The 26,067-nt window shown below is 45.7% G+C and overlaps 1 protein-coding gene across 1 annotated transcript in view; it reads left to right on the top strand.

Moving 5' to 3' along the window:
• TRIP13 (thyroid hormone receptor interactor 13) overlaps positions 1 to 26,067 on the top strand; it is a 436,692-nt gene that overhangs the window by 342,140 nt on the left and 68,485 nt on the right. The window contains exons 10-12 of the mRNA XM_063922679.1: positions 11,191 to 11,297; positions 16,494 to 16,647; positions 17,497 to 17,609. Of these exons, the coding sequence (XP_063778749.1) occupies positions 11,191 to 11,297; positions 16,494 to 16,647; positions 17,497 to 17,609 (374 nt within the window). The remainder of the gene's footprint in view (positions 1 to 11,190; positions 11,298 to 16,493; positions 16,648 to 17,496; positions 17,610 to 26,067) is intronic.

The following is a 26,067-nucleotide window of genomic DNA, read 5'->3' as shown; positions in this document are numbered from 1 at the left end:
TACCCTAGTACGACGATTGCACTTCATTAAAGCCTGACCGCATCTAAATATCAAACCAATTGATATGACAACACCTAAGATACATAGGAGAAACTTCCCAACATCCATTATGACTCCTTGAGCCCATTCTCCTAAACCAGAAAACCAATTTCGCGGGTTCAACCATGACACTCAACCAGTCAGCTCATTACCTACAGCAGCAAGAGTGAGATTGTGTCTCCTGCGAAATTCCCACTTCAGTTGGAGAATATCGTCCATCTTTTGGTCTATGACCTCGACCGGGTCCTCGGTGCTATTCGTAATATATGTGCAACATTTCACGCCGTATTGTGTTGCCAGTGTGACACAATATCCGCCTGTCACTGCTGTGAGGTAATTGAGAACCATTCTATGCTGTACCAGTTCTGTTTTATAAGCTTGAAGTTCTCTTCCAGTATACCTAAACGTGTCATCATACATTTCAGTGATATTATCTAACAAATTTGCAAGCGCAGAGATGTATCTATAGTTCATCACTTCTCGAGCGGTGCGAGTGAAGTCTAACGCAAGTAGAACCTGAATCCCGGTGGATTCATGGATCATATCCGAGGCCAAATGCTCTGTCCTCTCTGTCAGTTGCCTTTTAACTACGTGCTCGTAATGGGTATGAGTATAAGGAGCTTGGGCACCACGGTGTATGTCTTTCATTTTGTCATGTGATAGTCATTACTTCAGGCAGTACTTTTCCAATATAACACAATCCTTCAGAGTTTGGGGCAAGCCACTTTATACGCCTTCCTCCCGCATATGAAATATGCATCATCGGGGAGAACATATGGACGGAGTAGGACATTACCATATTACACATCTTCCATGTGAACTCTCCTAACCCTAATTCTCCCATCTGTTTAGTACACCTATCAGTTTGTACGATCTGTGCACTGTATCCTAGAGATACCTCTCCAACTCTCGTGATCCTATTTCCTAGGGTATACCTATATCGGAAAGATTTTTCCTTACCGGCTATGTGGCGTATAAGCTCTGTATCTGTTGGCATTCTATCTGCTCTATATGAAAAGGTCATGGTTTGGTTACTCCATGACACTTCCCAATTTCCCGGCTTTCGGGGATTGGAGATGTTAAAACATAATAGGGACCTATCCACATGGTATTGGTGGAGCTTCAAACTAGGAGGGCTGGAGATATTAAACCTCCTGTCCACCGGTCTCCCACCCTTTAGCTCAAGTACCTCCCCTATCGTTAAAGGAAATGGTACTAGTCCTGATTTGCTATGACCTTGAGGTACTTGAGAGCATACCCAACAATCTGTTTGATTTAACACGCTACCCACTAAAGAGTGATAGTCACTCAAGGGATGACGGTCCATGTGGATATTAAAATTGGATTGGCATTTCTTAATGCACCCATCCTCAACTACATGGTCACAGAGCCTACAGATACAGTTTTCTTCAGCTAACAATCCTTAAAAGAAAAATGTTTACAAATAACATGGCTAGATCGTTTCTGGTACTCGCCTTTTGCTTGGTGGTTGTATTGCTATTGGAAATTTACACCTCCGTCTCTCAGTCATCGGGACCTTTCTGGATCCTTTCTCGACCTCACTGGTACTCTCGCCGGAACAGACTGCTCTGGTCAACATCATGGTCAACAGGAAAATCCATATCACAGTCTCTTGGGGCAAGTCCATCTTACAGGAGGAGAAAAGAAGAAATTTGTAATGGGGGTACAGAAAAACAGTTTGAGGGGGAGAGAAACTTGTTACGATAATTAAGTTCTCTAGTCTTGTTGTTCTTCTTGTTCTGCTGTCATCTCAAAAAGGTGCTGCCTCTCAGTCTTCCAAACGAACATTCCGGTGATGCAATATTCCCTCCAAACCAGCGATCTTTCTGTAAGGAGCAAAAAAAAAAATCTTGCATTACCATTTGTCTAACTGAGGTGTGACATACCGTCTTTAAAACATAAAACATGAGTGAGAAGAGGGAGAGGAAAAAAAACAAAAGAGAGAGAGAACAATTCATATATGTATATATAACATAACACATCAATAAACAACAGAAAAGAAAAAAAAAAAAAAAAAACATTTTTCAAACATAAACATTTTCTAAAACATTGTCAGATCATCAGGCTGTCATATCTACATGTCCAATGGTTTCCTTGCGCAGTCCCTCCCCCCAGCACTTCCATATTCCATTGTCTGTATCTGGCCAGAATACATTGGTGCGGATAGGTCATGCTGGGGTTTGGTAGACTTCTGCAAAGACCAAGTATATATGCAATGTTTGAATCCTACCAATAATCGTCAGAGATGGGGAGAGAGAAAAAAAGAAACATTTCACAGATACATTTACAACGTTTCACCCGGTCATTCCTGTGTCTTCAGGGAATGACCTCCCAATTTATTAACTATAACCTCAGGCTTACCATCAGTCCTAATGATCACCTTTCCTGATTGCACATTATGGGTGTGGCTCAAAATTTTTTCTATATGATCCCTGTTTATAATTTTGTGTGTCATAACCCTGCTCATATCTTTGTCTAGGGGGTTTATGTGAATTTTGTCTACTTCCTGATCTGCAATCTCTTGCAAAATGACCTTCCTTTTGGCAGTTATAACACCTTGTCACCTTTGGCTTAACCACAGGGATCTGAGGCTTCTTTGTTTCCCTTCGCTTGATGCTGGTTTGCTCATGCCCAACAGCAGAGTCCCTTAATGCAGTTACTGATTTATCTCTCCAGTATGGATTGGTGATCTGTATCTTTGCTCTCAACACTTCCTTTAAACCATCCATTAGCACAGATACTGCTACTTCTCTGTGTGGTGCACTTGTTTTGATGTCTGTGATCCCAGTGTTCCTAGCCATTACTTGCAGTGCTCGATTAAAAATAATTGGAAATACTTTCCCCTTCGTTTTGTCTTATGGAGAAGATTTTGTTCCACTCGACAATGGCGGGGAAATATATTTCTAACTGTCGGTTGATCTGCTTAATACATTCCTGATTGTGTTCCTCCGTACAAGGTGCCTCCGTGTCTAATTTACAATCAGCAATGAACTTTTCAGGGTCAACACTGGAGGGCAAACATGTCCTCAGCACTGCTCGCCACTCTTTGTTGGTGAGTTCTGTGGAGTTTCCTAGTTCTTTAACAAACCTTTGACATGCTACTAGATTTTTCCTAGGATCAGGAAATTCAGACATAATTGATCTCAATTCGGTCCGGGACCAGAGACAGCGCATTGCACTGTCCTTGACGGGAATGATTCCCTGATCGTCAGTCTTCCCATTGGGGACTGCGATCACCCTGACCGGATCAAACTCAACTACATCATTTTGTGTTGATCTTACAATATGGGGTACATCTGTTTGTGCGTGATAGAAAACATTGTACGTACCTGTGGACACGACCTCACCTGACCCTCCGTTAGGGGGTTTGATTATTGCCTTTACCGATTTGGTCGCGTCCACCTGGATGTCTTGTAGGATGGCTTCTGGAAGAGGTGCCGACATTGTTCTGGGCTCACTTTCTTGTTTGTATTCCTGAGGGAAGTTTGACATGGGGTGCAACTTGCATAGGTTAATAGTTGTACATTTAACAGTATTACAATTATCATTGTTACATTTATTACACTTATTCTTATCATCTATACTACAGTTGCTAAGAGCGTTTTTATTGTTCTACCTTGTGCTTTTCTCCGCAACCATAATCCTCTCCATTGCCATGTCTCTCCTCTCAAGATAAGAGTCAGATAAGTCAATTAAATCTCTTTGCAATTCACTTTCCTGTTGCCATAACTGCAAATAATCATAATGTTTGATTCGTCTCTTTGCTGGTTTAATAAGACCTATCCTTCTCCTTAAATTCATTAACACTTCTGGGCTGAAGCTACCTATTCTTGGGAATTTCTCCCCGTCATGCATTGTCATTCTTTCCCATTCATCACATAAAATTTCTGTGTGCCTTCCGTATTTTTCACACATTACGTACCTTGCCGACCCGACTGGTCGGTTTATAGAATCAACCCGAACCGAGGTTGATCGCCCCCTTCCTGAACAACTGGCCCCCATAATTTGCAGGTGTTACGGACCCTTACAAAAAACCAAGATATTCACGATAGGTTGGCGGTGAAGTTTACCGAGCACCTCACTCACTCGCCCACGCCGACCAATACGACCTGATCACACTGATATAGTGCTGGCGTACTCGACCCAGGGCCCCTATTAACCTTTGTTTAATGGAACATGTGAGTGTGATCCGCAGAGCATTAACCCTTTCCAGTAAAGGTGTGGTTGTCAGATAATTCCTGAGTGACCAGCGAACTTCCCTTTTTGAAAAAATAAAAAATTACACAAATCACGTTAGAATGTACAAATAGCGTTTATGACCTTCGTACACAAATAGTACCGGTCAGGTTTACTAATGCACACAATTACGTGCGGTACAATCGTTCAGCACATAAGCAACTAATCTTATGTACGGAGCGACCAGCGGAATCGAAAATTGCGGCTGCGAATTCCTTCAGCAAGAGCTTGTATGGCCTATATGGGTGTTGCACCAACCCTTTTTTTGGTGTTGTGCCTGTGAACTCTATAGCGGACTTCCTTGTCTGCTGTACCTAGACCTCCTGGTCTGTTATGACCTCCTGGTCTGCTACAGTATGACCTCCTGGTCTGCTATACTCTAATGCTCAAATTTTATGTTTAACCAAGGATGCCTCCCTAGCCACCGTGCATGTCACTTACACGTATGTACCTTCACGAGAACTCGATGATTTCTTTTGGTTCAATCCTCAAAATTGTAAAAACAAACACTCACTCACCACATATACACTTTTGTTTCTATTTCTATTTCTGCGCAGAAATTTCTCTTTAGACCAGATGTGTTACAAATTAGGAGAAGGATCTGTTAATTTAAATTTCGAATTTAAAATAGATTTGCGCTACTTATCGCCTGTTTGCGCTATTTATCGCTTGTTGCGCTATTTAAAAATCAACACTATCGTGTGACTTGAGTTACGTGGGCGTACCCAGACGCTCCGTTGCGTAATTTACGCTGCGTGCGTCGGCCTTTGCGTACGCGAGTCTCAGCCCTTTGTTAGAGACACGTGTACACAAAACCAATGTCCACCGTAACACAACTAACACGTTTATCAATGTAGATGATCCTCGATCATCTACCGCACACCACACCAATCTCTCCTTTTACCTTTAGGTAGAGCTGTGTGTATTTCTATACCTTAACTGTATTACCTTTACTCTTTAACTATGAAATAGCGGCAAATCTCTCTTAGTACGTTTATCAATTATACAATGGCAAACAGGAGAGTGATATATGAAAATACACGAATGAAAAGAAATGCAGATATGCGTGCGTGTGTACGCAAGACAGAAATGAACAGTTTTTAAAAAGACACTATCGTTTTGTTCTTACCTCCGGTCCCGGATTCCTTCAGCACCCTTTACTAAGCGGAGCAGACGCTTATCCAAACAGCACTACGAGGAATATGACCTCCCGCCCTTTGCTGCTGGATAATGTCTGCTGAAATTACCTAGTGCAGATATGTGAAGGACGGGCGAGCCGCCAATTGATAAAGCTAAATATTTATCTTATATAAAACCCTTTATGAGGTCTAAGAACACTGTACGCTATTCACGTATGGAGTACCGTAAGGGTACGCTCGTTGCGTAGCAATCGCTTAGCCGTAGTCGAGACGCTCAAGCGTCACGTTCGCTCACGGCCAAGAGATCACAGGCAGGCACGCTATTGGCTGCCGTCTAAAGTAATGATTCGCTATAGCGTAGCGGACGCTCGGGACCACGAGGAGATCACCAGCGGCGCTGACGCTCACAATGTTAAACCTTTATATCTAAACCATAAACAGTATATTATGCAGTAAAACCTTAGTGTAGTGATAGAGTGTAAATGCAACACAGTATAACCTTATTAACTCGAATGCTGTTCGAGCGTCACCGACGCTCTGAGAATACTTAACACTATAAGAAATACACAGATATCGTGCTTAGGGTCTAACGCCTTATATATATATTATGAATGTTATACTTGCAAAAGAATTAATACAATACAAGTCATACACTACAATATAACATAGACTACCTAACCAGATAACTACACAGGAAATACAATACAATACAATTACGTTTTAAGGGAAAATAAGTGAGAAAGAGGAGAAGAGAGAGAGAGAGAAATGGCTCACAATAACAGTAAGAACAATATGGTTGCAGATAAAACTACACATGTGAGAGACAATCGCTGCGCAGTTAGTCAATGCTGAATACCGCATGGGATGGAAGCTAGACTCCATTTTGAGAAAACTCCCATGATTCCAAAGACTGCAACACATGGTTGAAAGGGGGAGGGGAAAACACCCGGCAGCAGCCATTTTAGATTTGCAGGTCCAAACACATGGCACTCTCTGCTACACCACAATCACATAGCAGAAGACACAAGACTCCATTTTATTCCAAAATGTCCAAGCCTCAAAACAATGCATATGTTCTGATTTTACAATTCCAAACCATCTAAATCACCTTTCACAATTTCAAGCAAACACAGTATCTCAATAACCAGAGCATATGAGCTATCACAAGACCAGACCACCAGGTACCCACAAGTATCAGCCTGCCATTGCTACAAGCACATATTCAAAAGTACTGCATGGTCTTATTCATGATTTACAAGATATATTATAACAAACCAGCACAATCCATTTTAAATCACCATAGGCAAACAAATACCACAAATACTATGCTACAGATTGTCTACTGTTCCAATTCATCACAGACTTCACAGAGTATCAACAGAAACACCCAACAATCACACAACTGCCCAAACCTCGTTAACCTTAAGCCATTTGTATCTCCAAACTAACTAATCTATGCCAATCAGCCATGAGATATTGAGATTATGATACTTAGCCTTTCGTAAGGAGCCTGGTGATGATCCAGCCATGCTTGCTGTGTGTAAGGTAGCTGTGTGAGTGAGTTACAGTATATCTGTCCTCAGAGGCCCCCACAACTGACCCCGACCCCCCCCCCCCCCCCCGACAGGAACTATTCTCCTGTGTGTCTGTTCCTGGGGGAGGGGTCTCTCTCTCTCTCCTTTATGATTGAGTCACTATTCTCTTTGTATATGCTGATCAGGTTCAGCCCTGAAAACTTAGTAAATGGTTGGCTTGATCATTCATTGTTCTAACTAAGTGATCTTAGCTTTTATGCATATAATCATATCTATCCGCTGCAATGTCCCACAACTTCACAACAAGCATCAAACTAACCCACACATCATTCTGCTTGCTTCAATACCAAACATGACGGGCGCATCTGGTTCTGTTCAAATAATACACATTCATGACATCAATTCATCAGCCAATTCTAAATCTCCATGATGTCTGGTGCCCGACATTATTATAACCATGTACTGTATGAAACAAGCGCCGAATCCATCTCCGTGCCATGTCCGAGCAAATGCGTGTGTTACTATATATTGCTGTGCTCGCTGCGCATATTTGCAAGTATAGCGACTTAAATGTGTGCAGTTTGTATGTTCTCTCTATGTAATATTTTTGACTTTGACAGTTGCCAAGGCGTCGAATACATCTGTCCTTGCTTGCCGTATTCTGTGGTTGAGGTCATAGAAGGTGGACCTGGACTCCAAAAGTCCTTGGAGGTTTACCCCTTTACTAGGGACATCTTATTTGGGAAATTTAAAATTTTGGTCTGAATCGGCGGCTGCTATGATTGCCTTTCTCCCAAATGCTACTCCTTCTGCAGAAGGCAAAAGGTATCACTTTTCTCTGCTTTCGGCCTTAAGGGAATGCGAAGGTCAGACATACCTGAGATTGTCTCGTGCTCCCAACAACCACTAAGCCCAAGGCCTAACAATTCTGGGCTGCTCGTCAGCCTGCTTCTAATGACAAGCCTGCTGCATGACGGAACACGCCTCCCCCTGGGGGATCCCAGGGTGGAGGGCCGACTTCTATGATTCATACAGGTTTGGTTAATGACCACTTCAGATGCATGGATGCGAGAAGTTGTCTCTAACGGGTACGCAGTCTCTTTCAGGAGACGTCCCCCTCGCCAGTTCTGCACAACGGTTATCCCTTCGAATACGTTAAAGGCGCAAGCTCTACAGATGGTTGTGCGTTCCCTCCTGGATACAGGAGTGGTAGTGCTGGTACCTCTGTCCCAGAGAGGCAGAGGATACTGCTCGACCCTGTTTCTAGTCCCGAAACTCAGTAAGTCCTTCCAGCCTATTCTCAACCTCAAATCTCTGAACAAGTTTGTGAGAGTGTCCAAGTTCTGTATGGAAACGCTGCGCTCAATTGTACTGGCCATGGAACCCAGAGACTACTGTATATGGTTTCCCTGGATATACGTGCTTACCTGCATATGCCTATTGTCATATCGCATCAGCAGTATCTGCGGTTTGCTATTGGCATCCTTCACTATCAATTCACTATCACACACAGCCAAGGACTGTTTCTGTCTCCGGAGAAAGTCCTGAAACTTCAGGACAGGATCAGATACTTCCTCTCTCGCCCAAGAGTGTCGATACACTTGGCAATGCAAGTACTAGGCCTCATGGTGTCGGCTTTTGACATGGTAGAGTATGCTCATTTTCATTCCCGCCCTCTAAAAAAGGTTAATCCTTTCCTAGTGGGATGGCCTGCCTCATCGGATCAGGTCTCCAATGATATCCTTGACTCCTTAGGTTCGTCTGTCACTGAGCTGGTGGTTACAGGACCAGCGGTTGAGCAGGGGCCCTCCCTTCTGGATCCCCAACTGGGTCCTACTGACTACGGACGCCAGTCTGAGGGGTTGGGGAGCGGTGCTGGAGCAACACTCTCTCCGTTGTCGGTGGACCAAGGTGGAATCACTCCTCCTGATAAATATTCTGGAATTGCGGGCAGTGTTCAATGCTTTGACTCTTGCCCTGCCACTGATACGGAACAGGCCTGTTCCAGTACAATTGGACAACGCCACCACGGTGGTATACAATGCCAAGGCGGCACTCGAAGCCGCATGGCATTGATGGAAGTGTCAGAAATCCTTTGATGGGCGGAATGCCATCTGCCAGCAATATCGGCAGTGTTCATTCCAGGAGTCCTCGACTGGGAAGCGGATTTCCTCATTCGTCAGGACGTACACGCTGGAGAGTGGAGTCTTCATCCAGAAGTTTTTCAACTCCTAGTGAACAATTGGGGTTTATCAGATGTAGACCTGATGGTGTCACGACACACTCTCAAAGTACCGGTCTTCAGATCATGAACAAGGGATACTCAAGCAGTGTTCATGGACGCACTGGCAATTCCATGGAACTTTCGGCTGCCATACATGTTCCCTCCAGTGTCACTTCTGCCCAGGGTAATACGGAAGTTCATGCAAGAAGGAGGAATACTACTTCTAGTCGCTCCAGGGTGGCCCAGGCGGCATTTTCTCAGACCTGCAAGGTCTATCGATAGAGTGTTCTCTTCTCCTCAATGCCCAGACCTCCTCGTTCAGAGCCCTTGTGTCTACCCAGACCTGGCCAGACTGGCTTTGGTGGCGTGGCTCTTGAAGTTTCTTTCCTGAGGACCAAAAAATTCTCCGAGGCGGTTATCCAAACTATGCTAAAGGAACGCAAACCAGCTTCTGCACGGACTTATTATAAGGCCTGGAATTCTTACTTAACTTGGGGTACTGCTAAGAATTACGATGCTTCCAAGTTTAGTACTTCCTTGTCAGTGTGGTGTCAGACAAAAATTGCGTCTATACCTGACGTTCATACATTCGCTCAGGGCATACTGCGGATTCTGCCTCCTTATGTCCCTCCTGTGGCTCCATGGGATTTGTCTGTTGTTCTGAATGCCCTGGAAGAGTCTCCATTCAAACCTCTTGAGTCAGTGGACCTTAAATGGCTCACAGCCAAGGTCCTGTTTCTGCTGGCTGTTGCCTCTGCTAGACTTGAGCACTTTGTCCTGTCGTCCACCCTTTTTGATATTTAATCGTGACCGAGCAGTTCTTTGAACTCTCCCTAGTTATTTACCTAAGGTGGTGTCATCTTTTCACCTTTTAATCAAGAGATTGTGGTTCCAGCCTTCATTTATTCTGAATTCTCCTCAAAAGAACGGTCTTTGGATGTGGTACGGGCTCTCCGTGGAGAGGACTGCCTCTATCAGGAGGTCAGATACCCTCTTTGTGCTAAGCAAACCTTGGCCAGATGGATTAGAATGGTGATTGCACAAGCTTATGCGCTGGCTTGACGCCCAGCTCCTGCTGCTATTAAAGCCCATTCTACTCTGTCTGTTGGACCTTCTTGGGCGGCCCGTCATGGCGCGTCCGCAGAACAATTGTGCAAGGCGGCTACGTGGTCGTCAGTGAACACGTTTATTAGGTTCTATGCCTTTGATACTTCCGCCTCCCAGGTTGCTTCCTTTGGACGCCGTGTTCTCATACCCGCTAAGGCAGGCCTGGCCAACCTGTGGCTCTCCAGCTGCTGTGAAACTACACATCCCAGCATGCCCTTCCACAATTTTAGCATTTTCTAATTGCAAAACTGTAGCAGGGCATGTTGGGAATTGTAGTTTCACAACAGCTGGAGAGCCACAGGTTGGCCAGGCCTGCGCTAAGGTGTGTCCACTCCCTTGAGGAACTGCTTTAGGACATAACCGATGTATTCCCTGTGGAACACAGTGTACCGCGCTGCAGAACAGGAGATTTATGGTAGACTTACCATGGTTAAATCTTTCTGCGAGATACACTGGGTTCCACAGGGCGCCCACCCTGACGCACTTAGCTTCTTTGGGTTTGTATGGCATTAGCTGCTAGTCCCTTCTCCCTTCGTGAGAACGTGGTTCTATGTGACTAACATCTGCCTTCTCTTTTACCTGCTTCTGCATTGGACTGGTTAACAAAACTGAGCTCACAGTGCCTGGAGGCGCGGTTATAGAGGAGGCTCCGCAATGCATTCTGGGACAGTCTAAAGCTTTAGCCTGTTGGTGCCTGTGAATCAAGATCCATCTCTACACCCCGATGTTTTACCTGTGGAACCCAGTGTACCTCGCAGAAAGAGATTTAACTATGATAAGTCTACCATAAATCTCCTTATTATAGATATTGTTTAAAGGTAGAATTAAGGTACAACTACTAGTTTTGTCATTTACTATCTGCAGAACTAATTACATTGTTTCCATGCAGGTTGAAAGCCTCACGGCAGCACGGAGTGCATCTAGAGCTGGTACTGAACCTTCTGATGCTATTCGTGTAGTGAACGCTGTTCTGACACAGATAGATCAGATCAAGAGGTAAGATTTGTGTTCACTGATCAGACAATGAAATGTGTTTATTACCAAAGTGATTATTTTTTACCCTATTTCTATTCCTAAGGTAGATCTTCTTAACAAATAGCCCGGTAGTGCATTTGCTTTTGGAGAAATAGGGGGTCATTCCGAGTTGATCGCTTGCTAGCAACTTTTTGCAGCACTGCGATCAGGTTAATTCTCAGCAAACTGCGCATACGGGAGTGTTTGCAAAAACGCAGGCGTGTCCAAGCGTTTGCAGGGCAGGTGTCTGACGTCAATTCCGGGATCAAAAAGACTGTGATCGCAGCGGCTGAGTAAGTCCAGAGCTACTCAAAAACTGCAAAAAAACTTTTTTGTGCCGTCTGCTGCAAAAGCGTTCACACACTTGCAAAGCTAAAAAAAACACTCCCCCATAGGCGACGACTATCTGATCGCAGTGCTGCAAGAAGTTGCTAGCGAGCGATCAACTCGGAAATGACCCCCATAGGCATTTGCCAGTCTCCCTGACTTTCTTAGGATTCCGTTCTCTATACTGTACATAACCAAACAATATTTTTTTTTTAATTATGTCAAGTTGTTGCTGGAATGAAGAAAATGTTTGCCTCACCTGGACCATAAAGAGCCTATACAAATATTATGTCACTCTCCAACTATCAAATTCTGAAGCAAAATGCCACTCTTTAGACTGTGTGACTGTATGGGCATACTGCACATACCGGCACTTCAGCAAATCATTATTTTAGATTAATAAAAAAACATGATGGGTCCTCTTTAAAATATAACTGTACTCCTGTGAGTATAGTTTTATCAGGGACTGCTAAACGCTGGTCCCCTGCTACATCTAGGATTCATCTGGAGGTCTAGACACCTCTATCTGAACTCTGAAGGTGTTTTATTAGGGTGGTCTTCAGTATGCTGACTGTTGGGATCCTGGCGCACAGTATGCCGGCTCCGGAATCCCGACAGCCGACATACCGACACTTTTTCTCCCTCGTGGGGGTCCACGACCCCCCTGGAGGGAGAATAAAATAGTGTGGCTCGCGTAGCGCACCACCGTGCCCGCAGCGTGGCGAGCCCGCAAGGGGCTCATTTGCACTTGCCACGCTGTCGGTATGCCGGCGGTTGGGCTCCCGGCGCCGGTATGCTGGTCGCCGGGAGCCTGGCCGCCGGCATACCATACTACACCCCTTTTATTACACGGATTGTATAAACTAAGTTGTGTTAAAATACTATATAAGAACTGCATACATGTATGTTGTTGTAACAGGTGTTGCTGCTGTTTTCCTTCTCGGTCTAAAGAGGTTTGCAGTCGGGTGTGAATCATTAGATCGACAGTGTCTATGTCGACATGTTTAGGTCGACAGTCACTAGGTCGACAGGGTTTCTATGTCGACAGGTCAAAAGGTCGACATGAGTTTTTCATGGGGGTTTTGGTGTCGTTTTCTCCGTACAGTGGCCGGGAAGCCCAATTAGTGCACCAAGTTCAAAAAAGAAAAAAAATGTGAAAAACTCAAGTCGACCTTTTGACCTGCGACCTAGAACATGTCGACCTAGAAACCCTGTCGACCTAGTGACTGTCCACTTATAGTGTTCGACCTAAACATTGTCGACCTAGGCACTGCCGATCTTCAGACCGGATTCCATACAGACCTCAGAATCCCGACACCCGGTGAAATACCGCCGCCCGGAATCCCCACTTGGGTGGTGGATGTCTGACGTCAAATCCGGGACCTGCATCGCTGGATCCGTCGCAAATGGTAAGTAGGTCTAGGGCTAGTCTAGTTTTACGTGAATATTTTTTAGCATAGCAGGGCTGCACAAGTGTTCGCAGCCCTGCTATGCTAAAATACACTCCCCCATAGGCGGTTTCAAGTTGATCGCATGAGCAGCAAAAAGTTGCTATGTGCGATCAACTCGGAATGACCCCCCTAGTGTTCACCTCAGGAGTGTAGATGGGATGGGCGGCGATAGCCAGTATGCTGCATGTGCGCACAGAAAGGGGGCGCAGACAGCTGGGAAGGGAGTGCAGGCCCATCAGCATCAATAATGAGGGTAGGCCCAGCCCTCTCAACGTCACTAATGGGGACGTGCCAGTCCCTGCGACATCACTGATGGTAGCATGCCACACCCCGCGGCATAACTGATTGGGGCTAGCCCTGTATCTATGAAGGTGCTGGGCAAGCTCTACCCACAATGTGAATAGATCTATTCACGTGGCGGCTGGCTGTTTCAGCAAGGCGCCGCTAAAGGGACAGGGCACATTTTGCCATTTAAAAATCGGGCAGGATGCGTCGCTCCTGCTAAAACAGCCTTGCGTGAACACTAAAATAATGTGCCCATACATCAGTAAGGCTTATCTGAATCCTTTTTACTGTAGTTGTAGCGATAAATCACGTATAAAATTTTGCCCTTAAAAATTATAATATGCCCTCCTCACTGATTAGTTGCAGGGTGCTAGAATGAACACTAAATGATATACATGCCGACATTGTGACCTGTCTATATTTAGACACTCAGTTTTGTAACGTCAACATTTTGAGTTTTGACCATGTTGATTTTTCAAACAATCTAAGTATTGATGGTCTAACTTTTGACTCTGTCATGTCCTTTTAGATATTTTGACTGTCGTCATATTGCTTGTCTAAGTTTTTGGTATCTGTTTTGAATGTAGTTTTATTTATAGGTGTTTTGAATCCAACCCATAGCAAACAGCTGTTGATATAACTGAGCTGTTTGAATCAGGTGAAATTATTTCTGCTGTTTATTTCAGTATTGATACAAATGTAAGAATTGCATGAACATTTGTATCTGTCAATATAAACAGTGGCCTTCTGTGTATTATGAAATCGCTACATACTGTACTGTAGTTTTTATTGCACTGCAGTGTATATATTGCTGTCAACCATATATCCATTTTTCCTCTACAGCAGTTTATTTTAGTAAAGTCTTGGGGTCATAAAAATTTGAGTGATAAATTGCACAATGATAAAGTACCAACCAATCCGCTCCTTACTGTCATTTTTCAAACACAGCCTGTAACATGGCAGTTTGAAGCGGGAAGCAGTTAGTTTCTCGGCTGTTGAAGATCCCGGTGGTCAGGAGACCGACGCCGGAATCCTGACAGCCAAGGGAATCCCAACAGGGGCCCGGATTCCCCACTCGGGGAGTGGTCCACGCCACTCACCGAGGGGGAATAAATTACCGAGCCTGAATGGCGGCGAGCCCACGAGGGGACAAGCTGTGCTTGCCGTCGGGATCCGAGACTCTTATGACCACCGAGAACCCGACTGTCGGGATCCCATACTGAATCCTTAGCAGCTGGTTGTTTGGTACTTTATCACAGTGCAATTGATCACTCTCCAAGGCTTGATAAATCTGGACCTTGGGGTTATAGATAGACCCTTGCACTATAGGTGAATTACAGTGGCCTCATTTCTTCTCACACCTCCATAGCCTGCAAGCAGAAATAGTCTAGAAAAACACATGGCGCCAGAATCCGTTCTGGCAGCACCTCACAGATAACTGGATTTGCTCCTTTGAAGGAAAAATTATTCACCCCTAACACTCACTCCCAATCACATATCCACATAATTTGACCCATGATATTTGTTACCCTCAGGTTCCTAGCTTCCCTTTTCCTACAACCAGGGCCGTAGCTATGTGTGTGCCAGGTGTACCTGGCACACAGCGCAGTCGCCCTGAGGGTGCAACTACCCGAATTCCATAAAGTCAGTGGCATTGTAATTGCGCTACCCTATGTATTCTGTCTGTCTGCCGTAATGTGTAATAAGGGGGACTGTCTGCCGTAATGTGTAAAAAGGGGTCGCTGTCTGCCGTAATGTGTAAAAAGGGGGTCGCTGTCTGCCGTAATGTGTAAAAAGGGGACGCTGTCTGCAGTAATGTGTAAAAAGGGGACGCTGTCTGCAGTAATGTGTAAAAAGGGGGAGACTGGCTACCATAATGGGTCAAAAGGGGGACGCTGTCTGCCATAATGTGTAAAAAGGGGGAGGCTGGCTGCCATAATGTGTAAAAAGGGTGAGGCTGGCTGCCATAATGTGTAAAAAGGGTGAGGCTGGCTGCCATAATGTGTAAAAAGGGGGGCGCTGGCTGCCACAATGTGTAAAAAGGGGGGGGGGGCTGGCTGCCACAATGTGTAAAAAAGGGGGGGGGGGCGCTGGCTGCCACAATGTGTAAAAAGGGGGGGGGGGGCGCTGGCTGCCACAATGTGTAAAAAGGGGGACGCTGTGTGCCACAATGTGTAAAAAGGGGAACGCTGTGTGCCATAATGTGTAAAAAGGGGAACGCTGTCTGCCATAATGTGTAAAAAGGGGAACGCTGTCTGCCATAATGTATAAAAAGGGGGTCTGGCTGCCGTAATGTGTAAAAAGGGGACAATGTCTGCCGTAATGTGTAAAAAGGGGAATCTATCCGCTGTAATGTGTAAAAGGGGCTCTAGCTGGTGTAGTGATGCTAATGTGCGGCGTAATTTGAATAATGAAGACTACTGTGTACCGTAATATGAATTGGTATTATTTTGTGGACACACCCCTTCCCCATGAAGTCATGCCCCTATAATTTTTGCGTGTGCCTACGCCGCGCACTGCCCCTATTTTACATTAATGGGGGGCGGCGATGCCATTTCTTGCACACAGCGTTAAAATGTCTAGTTACGGCAATGCCTACAACAGCATAAATATTTTAATGATCCTGTACATGGGGGAATCCCTTTGCTTCGTGATTGTACCAAGTTTGTCCCCAGCTAGACTCCATACCTCCAGCTGAACACTTACTGTGTCAGCTCTTCCCTTCTTTTTACGTAAGGTGCGCTGCACTTTAATCATTACAGCTGCTTCTCTATTCCCACTCCATTGCCCACTCCTCTGATACAATTACCTTGTTTTTTCCTTAGAAAACCCCACCTCCACAATCTGATAGGTACTGTAATGTGTTAAATGCAACACGGCTGCAATTAATAGACATTAGGATGACTACCACCAGGTCAGATGCATGCAGAGAATGAGCGAAACCATATGTACCCCATTAGTACTCTGAGGTGGACCCACCCCAAACAAACCTCTACTGGAATCATTTGAATTTTCTTTCACTGGCCTTAGTATTTGGAAAAAATCTGTTTGAATATTGGTAAATTATAGCACAAACAAATTTGGTTTACACGTGTATGTTTTGTATTTAATTTAGGTACCCAAATGTAGTTATCTTGACAACGTCAAACATTACTGAGAAAATCGATGTGGCTTTTGTTGACAGAGCAGATATAAAACAATATATTGGCCCACCATCTCCTGCTGCCATTTTCAACATTTTTATTTCTTGCATAGAAGAACTCATGAAGGTAAAAATCTCAGTAAACCTTGCAGTAAACCGATGAGCATAGTAATTATCCCATGTGCTTTTCCTTCTCTTAAACTATCTTCTACTCCATACTCCCTTCGATGGCACCAGATCCCTCGGTTTTCTGCCACTCTGATACTTTATTTCAGTGTTGTCTGCTGATGCAGCTATGTTTGGGTTCAGTACGATTTACCGGTGGCTGGGATGCTGGCCGTCAATATACCGTCAGCGGCATCCTGGCCACCAGTATGCTGGCAGCAGTGACAGCGCAAGGAGTCCCTTTACAGGCTCAGTGGCTCGCTGCGCTTGCCACAGCTTCTTTTCCCACTCTGTGTGTCGGGCTGGGAATAGTCCTGTTGCGCCGGTATTCCGGCTACTGCTATTGCTGGCTGTCTGTATTCTGAATGCTGGGATCCCGACAGCCGGCAAATTAAACTTATATGTTTATATACTGTACCCTGTACTTGTCCTATTTTGTCTTGAACTGTAAAGTTGGCCATACATAAGAACAATTCTAGGGACGATTGCATGATTTTGACACATCAGAACAATATATTAGTAAAAGTGCAAATAGTGTACATTTCACTTATGCTCGAATGCGTGGTACCGCGAGTCGTTTGCGAGTAGTTCTAATTTATGGCCATCTTAAGTCACTGTTTTCTTGTTTTGTTTATGTACTTTGTAATTGGGCGCTACGGATCCCTTGTGGCACCATATAAATAAAGGAGAATTATGTTATGTAGTGTACTTAATGGCTGTTACATATTTTTTTTTATACAAATATTTTACTAAGGATAAAGAATATTGTGATGTTGCACAATATAAGTGTCCCTCATTTTGTTTTACTTAGTGTCAGATAATCTATCCTAGACAGCAGCTGCTGACTTTGAGAGACCTGGAAATGATTGGTTATGTGGAAAACAATGTATCCAAACTTAGTTTAATGCTAAATGATATTTCCAAGTAAGTACATATGTGTCTGTCATGATAAAGTTTTCATATGCAAATGTCTTTTTAGGACTGTTACGCATAAACTAAAACCAGCTATTCTACTAAACTAATTCTCTGTTTACTGCATGTCTGGCTGACTACACAGCAGAGACTTATTAAGCTTGTGCTCGCTATTTTTTTCAAACTTTGCTGCTGAGATCCTACATAGAAATGATAAAAAAATACTCTGCAGCAATCTTCTTTCTGTTTTTAGCACTTTATACTCACAGTATTCTCACTGAAAATGAGGGAGATATAAAATGTGGAGAACCCTGCCCCAAAGAGGAACAACTTAATTACCCCTAGGGCTGCCTTTATAGATTTGTATTATATTCAATATGAAAATGGCCTGGAAACTAAATGACCTTTCATCCACCTTATGTGAAATACTTTTTATAGTGATGAAGATAGTAAAGTAATTGATCAGAGACAATAGGAAAATAGTGTTAGAAAGAAAGAAAAACTATTTTCTCTTACATCCTAGTGGATACTGGGGAATACTAGCTTACCATGGGGTATAGATCGGGTCCACTGGAGCCTGACACTTTAAGAAACTAACAGTGTGTGCTGGCTCCTCCCCTCTATGCCCCTCCTAGCAGTCTCCGTTTAGAAAATGTGCCCAAGGAGCCGGGTGCATTCTGGTACTCTCCAGAGAGTTTTCTTCAGAAATGTATTTTAGTTTATCTCCGGCAGGGTCCACAGGTTATCCACAGGAAAACATTGGGATATGATGGAGCGACAGCGGATTGGCACCAAACGATCACAAGCTTTCAGGCCTCCCAGAATGCACCGGGCTCGTCCATATAATCCCGCCCACTGACTCAGTCAAATCAGTTTTTGTTTGGTGCAGCAGAAACCGGACCATGGTCACAGGGCTGCTGTGTTGGGCAGCCCTAAGCTTTATTTGATTTATTTTTATAGTCTTACCTTTTTTTGAGTGAACTTTCCTAACAGCGTCTTACACGCATATTGGAAAGAGTTGCTCTAACAACTCCCCGCCGGGTCGCAGCAACGCTTACCCACAGTACAAATGCTGTCTCGACGGGCGTCTGTGTCAGATGTTACTAGCAGGCCCAGCAGACGTTACCAGGCTGTGGCTGGAGCACGGGGAGAAGGTAAGGCATCTGTTCCGCTTAAAGGGGGAATACGGACACAGCCGCACTGATTTGGGAGGAGACTACCAAACAGTAGCTGGCGCGCCATCACCACGGGTGCTCTAGCGCTAGGCTGTAGGGATCAGAAGGCGTCAGGATTAGTTTGAGGCTGCGATCCCTAGGGTTGATGCCAGCAGTGGGGAGTCAGACGCTCTCCTGGTCGCGTCTCCCGCCATGAACTGATTGCCTCACTACCGTCTCAGACGCTACAACGAGGGAACTCGGTCGCAGCATGGCGCTGCGTCTGTATACACTAAAGTTTGACCGCTAAGAGACTGGGTCGCAGACAGAGCGTCTGCATGCACTAATGTTCACTGGGCGTCTGTGTCCAATAAAAATACCGGAGCGGCAGTGTACACTAGTAGCGTCTGGATCCACTCAGCGGTTTGCTAACGTATTGATCGATCCTGGAAGTGGGGTATGTCTCCCTGTATCCTACTCTGAGTACGGGTTATACAGCACTACATTTCTATCTACTTTTGTTAGTATGAATAGTTAACTTTAGTGCCTATTGCATATGAGTTTTATGTACAATACTGTGGTTTTCTTCGCAATGCACCTGAATACTTTAAAGATCTATATAGAACCAGAATTCAGTAATATGTACTCCTACATGCTTTGAGATGTGTTCGTAGTTGATAATCTGCTCCTATGATGTGTACATATATAGATATAGATATACACTGCTCAAAAAAATAAAGGGAACACTAAAATAACACATCCTAGATCTGAATGAATGAAATATTCTTATTAAATACTTTGTTCTTTACATAGTTGAATGTGCTGACAACAAAATCACACACAAATTATCAATGGAAATCAAATTGATTAACCCATGGAGGTCTGGATTTGGAGTCACACTCAAAATTAAAGTGGAAAAACACACTACAGGCTGATCCAGCTTTGATGTAATGTCCTTAAAACAAGTCAAAATGAGGCTCAGTAGTGTTCCTCCTAATGCAAGACAATGCTAGACCTCATGTGGCTGGAGTGTGTCAGCAGTTCCTGCAAGACAAAGGCATTGATGCTATGGACTGGCCCGCCCGTTCCCCAGACCTGAATCCAATTGAGCACATCTGGGACATCATGTCTCGCTCCATCCACCAACGCCACGTTGCACCACAGACTGCCCAGGAGTTGGATGGTTTAGTCCAGGTCTGGGAGGAGATCCCTCAGGAGACCATCCGCCACCTCATCAGGAGCATGCCCAGGCATTGTAGGGAGGTCATACAGGCACGTGGAGGCCACACACACTACTGAGCCTCATTTTGACTTGTTTTAAGGACATTACATCAAAGTTGGATCAGCCTGTAGTGTGTTTTTCCACTTTAATTTTGAGTGTGACTCCAAATCCAGACCTCCATGGGTCAATAAATTTGATTTCCATTGATCATTCCTCTGACGTCCTAAGTGGATGCTGGGGACTCCGTCAGGACCATGGGGTATAGCGGCTCCGCAGGAGACAGGGCACAAAAATAAAGCTTTAGGATCAGGTGGTGTGCACTGGCTCCTCCCCCTATGACCCTCCTCCAAGCCTCAGTTAGGTTTTTGTGCCCGTCCGAGCAGGGTGCAATCTAGGCGGCTCTCTTAAGGAGCTGCTTAGAAAAAGTTTTTAGGTTTTTTTATGTTCAGTGAGTCCTGCTGGCAACAGGCTCACTGCATCGAGGGACTTAGGGGAGAGAAGTTCAACTCACCTGCGTGCAGGATGGATTGGCTTCTTAGGCTACTGGACACCATTAGCTCCAGAGGGAGTCGGAACACAGGTCTCACCCTGGGGTTCGTCCCGGAGCCGCGCCGCCGACCCCCCTTGCAGATGCTGAAGATTGAAGGTCCAGAAACCGGCGGCAGAAGGCTTTTCAGTCTTCATGAAGGTAGCGCACAGCACTGCAGCTGTGCGCCATTGTTGTCACACACTTCACACCATAGGTCACGGAGGGTGCAGGGCGCTGCTGGGGGCGCCCTGGGCAGCAATGTATAATACCTTTTATGGCTAAAAAATACATCACATATAGCCCTTGAGGCTATATGGATGTATTAAACCCATGCCAGATATCTCAAACTCCGGGAGAAAAGCCCGCCGGAATAGGGGGCGGGGCTTATTCTCCTCAGCACACAGCGCCATTTTCCTGCTCAGCTCCGCTGTGAGGAAGGCTCCCAGGACTCTCCCCTGCACTGCACTACAGAAACAGGGTAAAACAGAGAGGGGGGGCACTTTTTTGGGCGATATTTTATATATTTAAGCTGCTATAAGGATACAACACTTATATAAGGTTGTTCCCATATATATTATAGCGCTTGGGTGTGTGCTGGCAAACTCTCCCTCTGTCTCCCCAAAGGGCTAGTGGGGTTCTGTCTTCGATAAGAGCATTCCCTGTGTGTCTGCTGTGTGTCGGTACGTGTGTGTCGACATGTATGAGGACGATGTTGGTGTGGAGGCAGAGCAATTGCCGATAATGGTGATGTCACCCCCCAGGGAGTCGACACCGGAATGGATGGCTTTGTTTATGGAATTACGTGATAATGTCAGCACTTTACAAAAATCAGTTGACGACATGAGACGGCCGGAAAACCAGTTGGTACCTGCCCAGGCGTCTCAGACACCGTCAGGGGCTGTAAAACGCCCTTTACCTCAGTCGGTCGACACAGACCCAGACACGGACACTGAATCTAGTGTCGACGGTGAAGAAACAAACGTATTTTCAAGTAGGGCCACACGTTATATGATCACGGCAATGAAGGAGGCTTTGCATATCTCTGATACTGCAAGTACCACAAAAAGGGGTATTATGTGGGGGGTGAAAAAACTACCTGTAGTTTTTCCTGAATCAGAGGAATTGAATGATGTATGTGATGAAGCGTGGGTTAACCCAGATAGAAAAGTGCTAATTTCAAAAAAGTTATTGGCATTATACCCTTTCCCGCCAGAGGTTAGGGCGCGCTGGGAAACACCCCCTAGGGTGGATAAGGCGCTCACACGCTTATCAAAACAAGTGGCGTTACCGTCTCCTGATACGGCCGCCCTCAAGGATCCAGCTGATAGGAGGCTGGAAACTACCCTAAAAAGTATATACACACATACTGGTGTTATACTGCGACCAGCCATCGCCTCAGCCTGGATGTGCAGTGCTGGGGTGGTCTGGTCGGATTCCCTGACTGAAAATATTGATACCCTGGATAGGGACAGTATTTTATTGACTATAGAGCAATTAAAGGATGCTTTTCTTTATATGCGAGATGCTCAGAGGGATATTTGCACTCTGGCATCGAGAGTAAATGCGATGTCCATATCTGCCAGAAGAAGTTTATGGACGCGACAGTGGTCAGGTGATGCGGATTCTAAACGACATATGGAAGTATTGCCGTATAAAGGGGAGGACTTATTTGGCGTCGGTCTATCGGATCTGGTGGCCACGGCAACTGCCGGAAAATCCACCTTTTTACCTCAGACCCCCTCCCAACAGAAAAAGACACCGTCTTTTCAGCCGCAGTCCTTTCGGTCCTATAAGAACAAGCGGGCAAAAGGACAGTCATATCTGCCCCGGGGCAGAGGAAGGGGTAAGAGAGGACAGCAAGCTGCCCCTGCCCAGGAACAGAAGCCCTCCCAGGGTTCTGCAAAGCCCTCAGCATGACGCTGGGGCTTTACAAGCGGACTCAGGAGCGGTGGGGGGTCGACTCAAGAATTTCAGCGCACAGTGGGCTTGCTCACAGGTGGACCCCTGGATCCTGCAGGTAGTATCTCAGGGTTACAGGTTGGAATTCGAGAAGTCTCCCCCTCGCCGGTTCCTAAAGTCTGCTTTGCCAACGTCTCCCTCAGACAGGGCGACGGTATTGGAAGCCATTCACAAGCTGTTTTCTCAGCAGGTGATAGTCAAGGTACCCCTCCTACAACAAGGAAAAGGGTATTACTCCACGCTATTTGTGGTACCGAAGCCGGACGGCTCGGTAAGACCTATTCTAAATCTGAAATCTTTGAACCTGTACATACAGAAATTCAAATTCAAGATGGAGTCACTCAGAGCAGTGATAGCGAATCTGGAAGAAGGGGACTTTATGGTGTCCCTGGACATAAAGGATGCTTACCTGCATGTCCCAATTTGCCCTTCACATCCAGGGTACCTCAGGTTCGTGGTGCAAAACTGTCATTATCAGTTTCAGACGCTGCCGTTTGGATTGTCCACGGCACCTCGGGTCTTTACCAAGGTAATGGCCGAAATGATGATTCTTCTTCGAAGAAGAGGCGTATTAATTATCCCTTACTTGGACGATCTCCTGATAAGGGCAAGGTCCAGAGAACAGCTGGAGGACGGAGTAGCACTAACCCAATTAGTGCTGCAACAACACGGGTGGATTCTGAATTTTCCAAAATCTCAGTTGACACCGACAACACGTCTGCTGTTCCTGGGAATGATTCTGGACACGGTTCAGAAAAAGGTGTTTCTTCCGGAGGAGAAAGCCAAGGAGTTATCCAAACTTGTCAGGAACCTCCTAAAACCAGGAAAAGTGTCTGTGCATCAATGCACAAGAGTCCTGGGAAAGATGGTGGCTTCTTACGAAGCGATTCCATTCGGCAGATTCCACGCACGAACTTTTCAGTGGGATCTGTTGGACAAATGGTCCGGATCGCATCTGCAGATGCACCAGCGGATAACCTTATCACCACGGACAAGGGTGTCTCTTCTGTGGTGGTTGCAGAGTGCTCATCTGTTAGAGGGCCGCAGATTCGGCATACAGGACTGGGTCCTGGTGACCACGGATGCCAGTCTGAGAGGCTGGGGAGCGGTCACACAGGGAAGTAACTTCCAGGGAGTATGGTCAAGCCTGGAGATGTCTTTTCACATAAATATACTGGAGCTAAGAGCGATTTACAATGCTCTAAGTCTGGCAAAACCCCTGCTTCAGGGTCAGCCGGTGTTGATCCAGTCGGACAACATCACGGCAGTCGCCCACGTAAACAGACAGGGCGGCACAAGAAGCAGGACAGCAATGGCAGAAGCTGCAAGGATTCTTCGCTGGGCGGAAGATCATGTGATAGCACTGTCAGCAGTGGTCATTCCGGGAGTGGACAACTGGGAAGCAGACTTCCTCAGCAGACACGATCTACACCCGGGAGAGTGGGGACTTCATCCAGAAGTCTTCCACATGATTGTGAACCGTTGGGAAAAACCAAAGGTGGATATGATGGCGTCCCGCCTCAACAAAAAACTGGACAGGTATTGCGCCAGGTCAAGAGACCCTCAGGCAATAGCTGTGGACGCTCTGGTAACACCGTGGGTGTTCCAGTCAGTGTATGTGTTCCCTCCTCTGCCTCTCATACCAAAAGTACTGAGAATTATACGGCAAAGGGGAGTAAGAACAATACTCGTGGCTCCGGATTGGCCAAGAAGAACTTGGTACCCGGAACTTCAAGAGATGCTCACGGAGGATCCGTGGCCTCTACCTCTAAGACGGGACCTGCTTCAGCAGGGACCGTGTCTATTCCAAGACTTACCGCGGCTGCGTTTGACGGCGTGGCGGTTGAACGCCGAATTCTAAGGGAAAAAGGCATTCCGGAAGAGGTCATTCCTACACTGGTAAAAGCCATGAAGGAGGTGACTGCACAACATTATCACCGCATTTGGAGAAAATATGTTGCGTGGTGTGAGGCAAGGAAGGCCCCCACGGAGGAATTTCAATTGGGTCGATTCCTACATTTCCTGCAAACAGGATTGTCTATGGGCCTCAAATTGGGGTCCATTAAGGTTCAAATTTCGGCCCTGTCGATTTTCTTCCAGAAAGAATTGGCTTCAGTTCCTGAAGTCCAGACTTTTGTAAAAGGAGTACTACATATACAGCCCCCGGTTGTGCCCCCAGTGGCTCCGTGGGACCTTAATGTAGTTTTGGATTTTCTCAAATCCCATTGGTTTAAGCCACTCAAATCGGCGGATTTGAAATATCTTACATGGAAAGTAACCATGCTACTGGCCCTGGCTTCAGCCAGGAGAGTGTCAGAATTGGCGGCTTTATCCTATAAAAGCCCATATCTGATTTTCCATTCGGACAGGGCAGAACTGCGGACGCGTCCTCATTTTCTGCCTAAGGTGGTGTCAGCGTTTCACCTGAACCAGCCTATTGTGGTGCCTGCGGCTACTAACGATTTGGAGGATTCCAAGTTGTTGGACGTGGTCCGGGCATTGAAAATATATATTTCAAGAACGGCTGGAGTCAGAAAGTCTGACTCGCTGTTTATATTGTATGCACCCAACAAGCTGGGTGCTCCTGCTTCTAAGCAGACGATTGCTCGTTGGATTTGTAGCACAATTCAACTTGCACATTCTGTGGCAGGCTTGCCACAACCAAAATCTGTCAAGGCCCATTCCACAAGGAAAGTGGGCTCATCCTGGGCGGCTGCCCGGGGGGTCTCGGCATTACAACTCTGCCGAGCAGCTACGTGGTCGGGGGAGAACACGTTTGTAAAATTCTACAAATTTGATACCCTGGCTAAAGAGGACCTGGAGTTCTCTCATTCGGTGCTGCAGAGTCATCCGCACTCTCCCGCCCGTTTGGGAGCTTTGGTATAATCCCCATGGTCCTGACGGAGTCCCCAGCATCCACTTAGGACGTCAGAGAAAATAAGATTTTACTTACCGATAAATCTATTTCTCGTAGTCCGTAGTGGATGCTGGGCGCCCATCCCAAGTGCGGATTGTCTGCAATACTTGTACATAGTTATTGTTACAAAAAAATCGGGTTGTTATTGTTGTGAGCCGTCTGTTCAGAGGCTCCTACGTTTGTCATACTGTTAACTGGGTTCAGATCACAAGTTGTACGGTGTGATTGGTGTGGCTGGTATGAGTCTTACCCGGGATTCATTATCCTTCCTTATTGTGTATGCTCGTCCGGGCACAGTATCCTAACTGAGGCTTGGAGGAGGGTCATAGGGGGAGGAGCCAGTGCACACCACCTGATCCTAAAGCTTTATTTTTGTGCCCTGTCTCCTGCGGAGCCGCTATACCCCATGGTCCTGACGGAGTCCCCAGCATCCACTACGGACTACGAGAAATAGATTTATCGGTAAGTAAAATCTTATTTTTTGTGTGATTTTGTTGTCAGCACATTCAACTATGTAAAGAACAAAGTATTTAATAAGAATTTCTCTAACGTCCTAGTGGATGCTGGGGACTCCGAAAGGACCATGGGGAATAGCGGCTCCGCAGGAGACTGGGCACAAAGTAAAAGCTTTAGGACTAGCTGGTGTGCACTGGCTCCTCCCCCTATGACCCTCCTCCAAGCCTCAGTTA

This window comes from Pseudophryne corroboree, chromosome 5 (genome assembly GCF_028390025.1).
Source record: "Pseudophryne corroboree isolate aPseCor3 chromosome 5, aPseCor3.hap2, whole genome shotgun sequence".
NCBI classification, from domain to species: Eukaryota; Metazoa; Chordata; class Amphibia; order Anura; family Myobatrachidae; genus Pseudophryne; species Pseudophryne corroboree.
The sequence above is the reverse complement of the archived record's forward strand: the minus strand, read 5'-3'. Positions and strand labels throughout refer to the sequence as shown.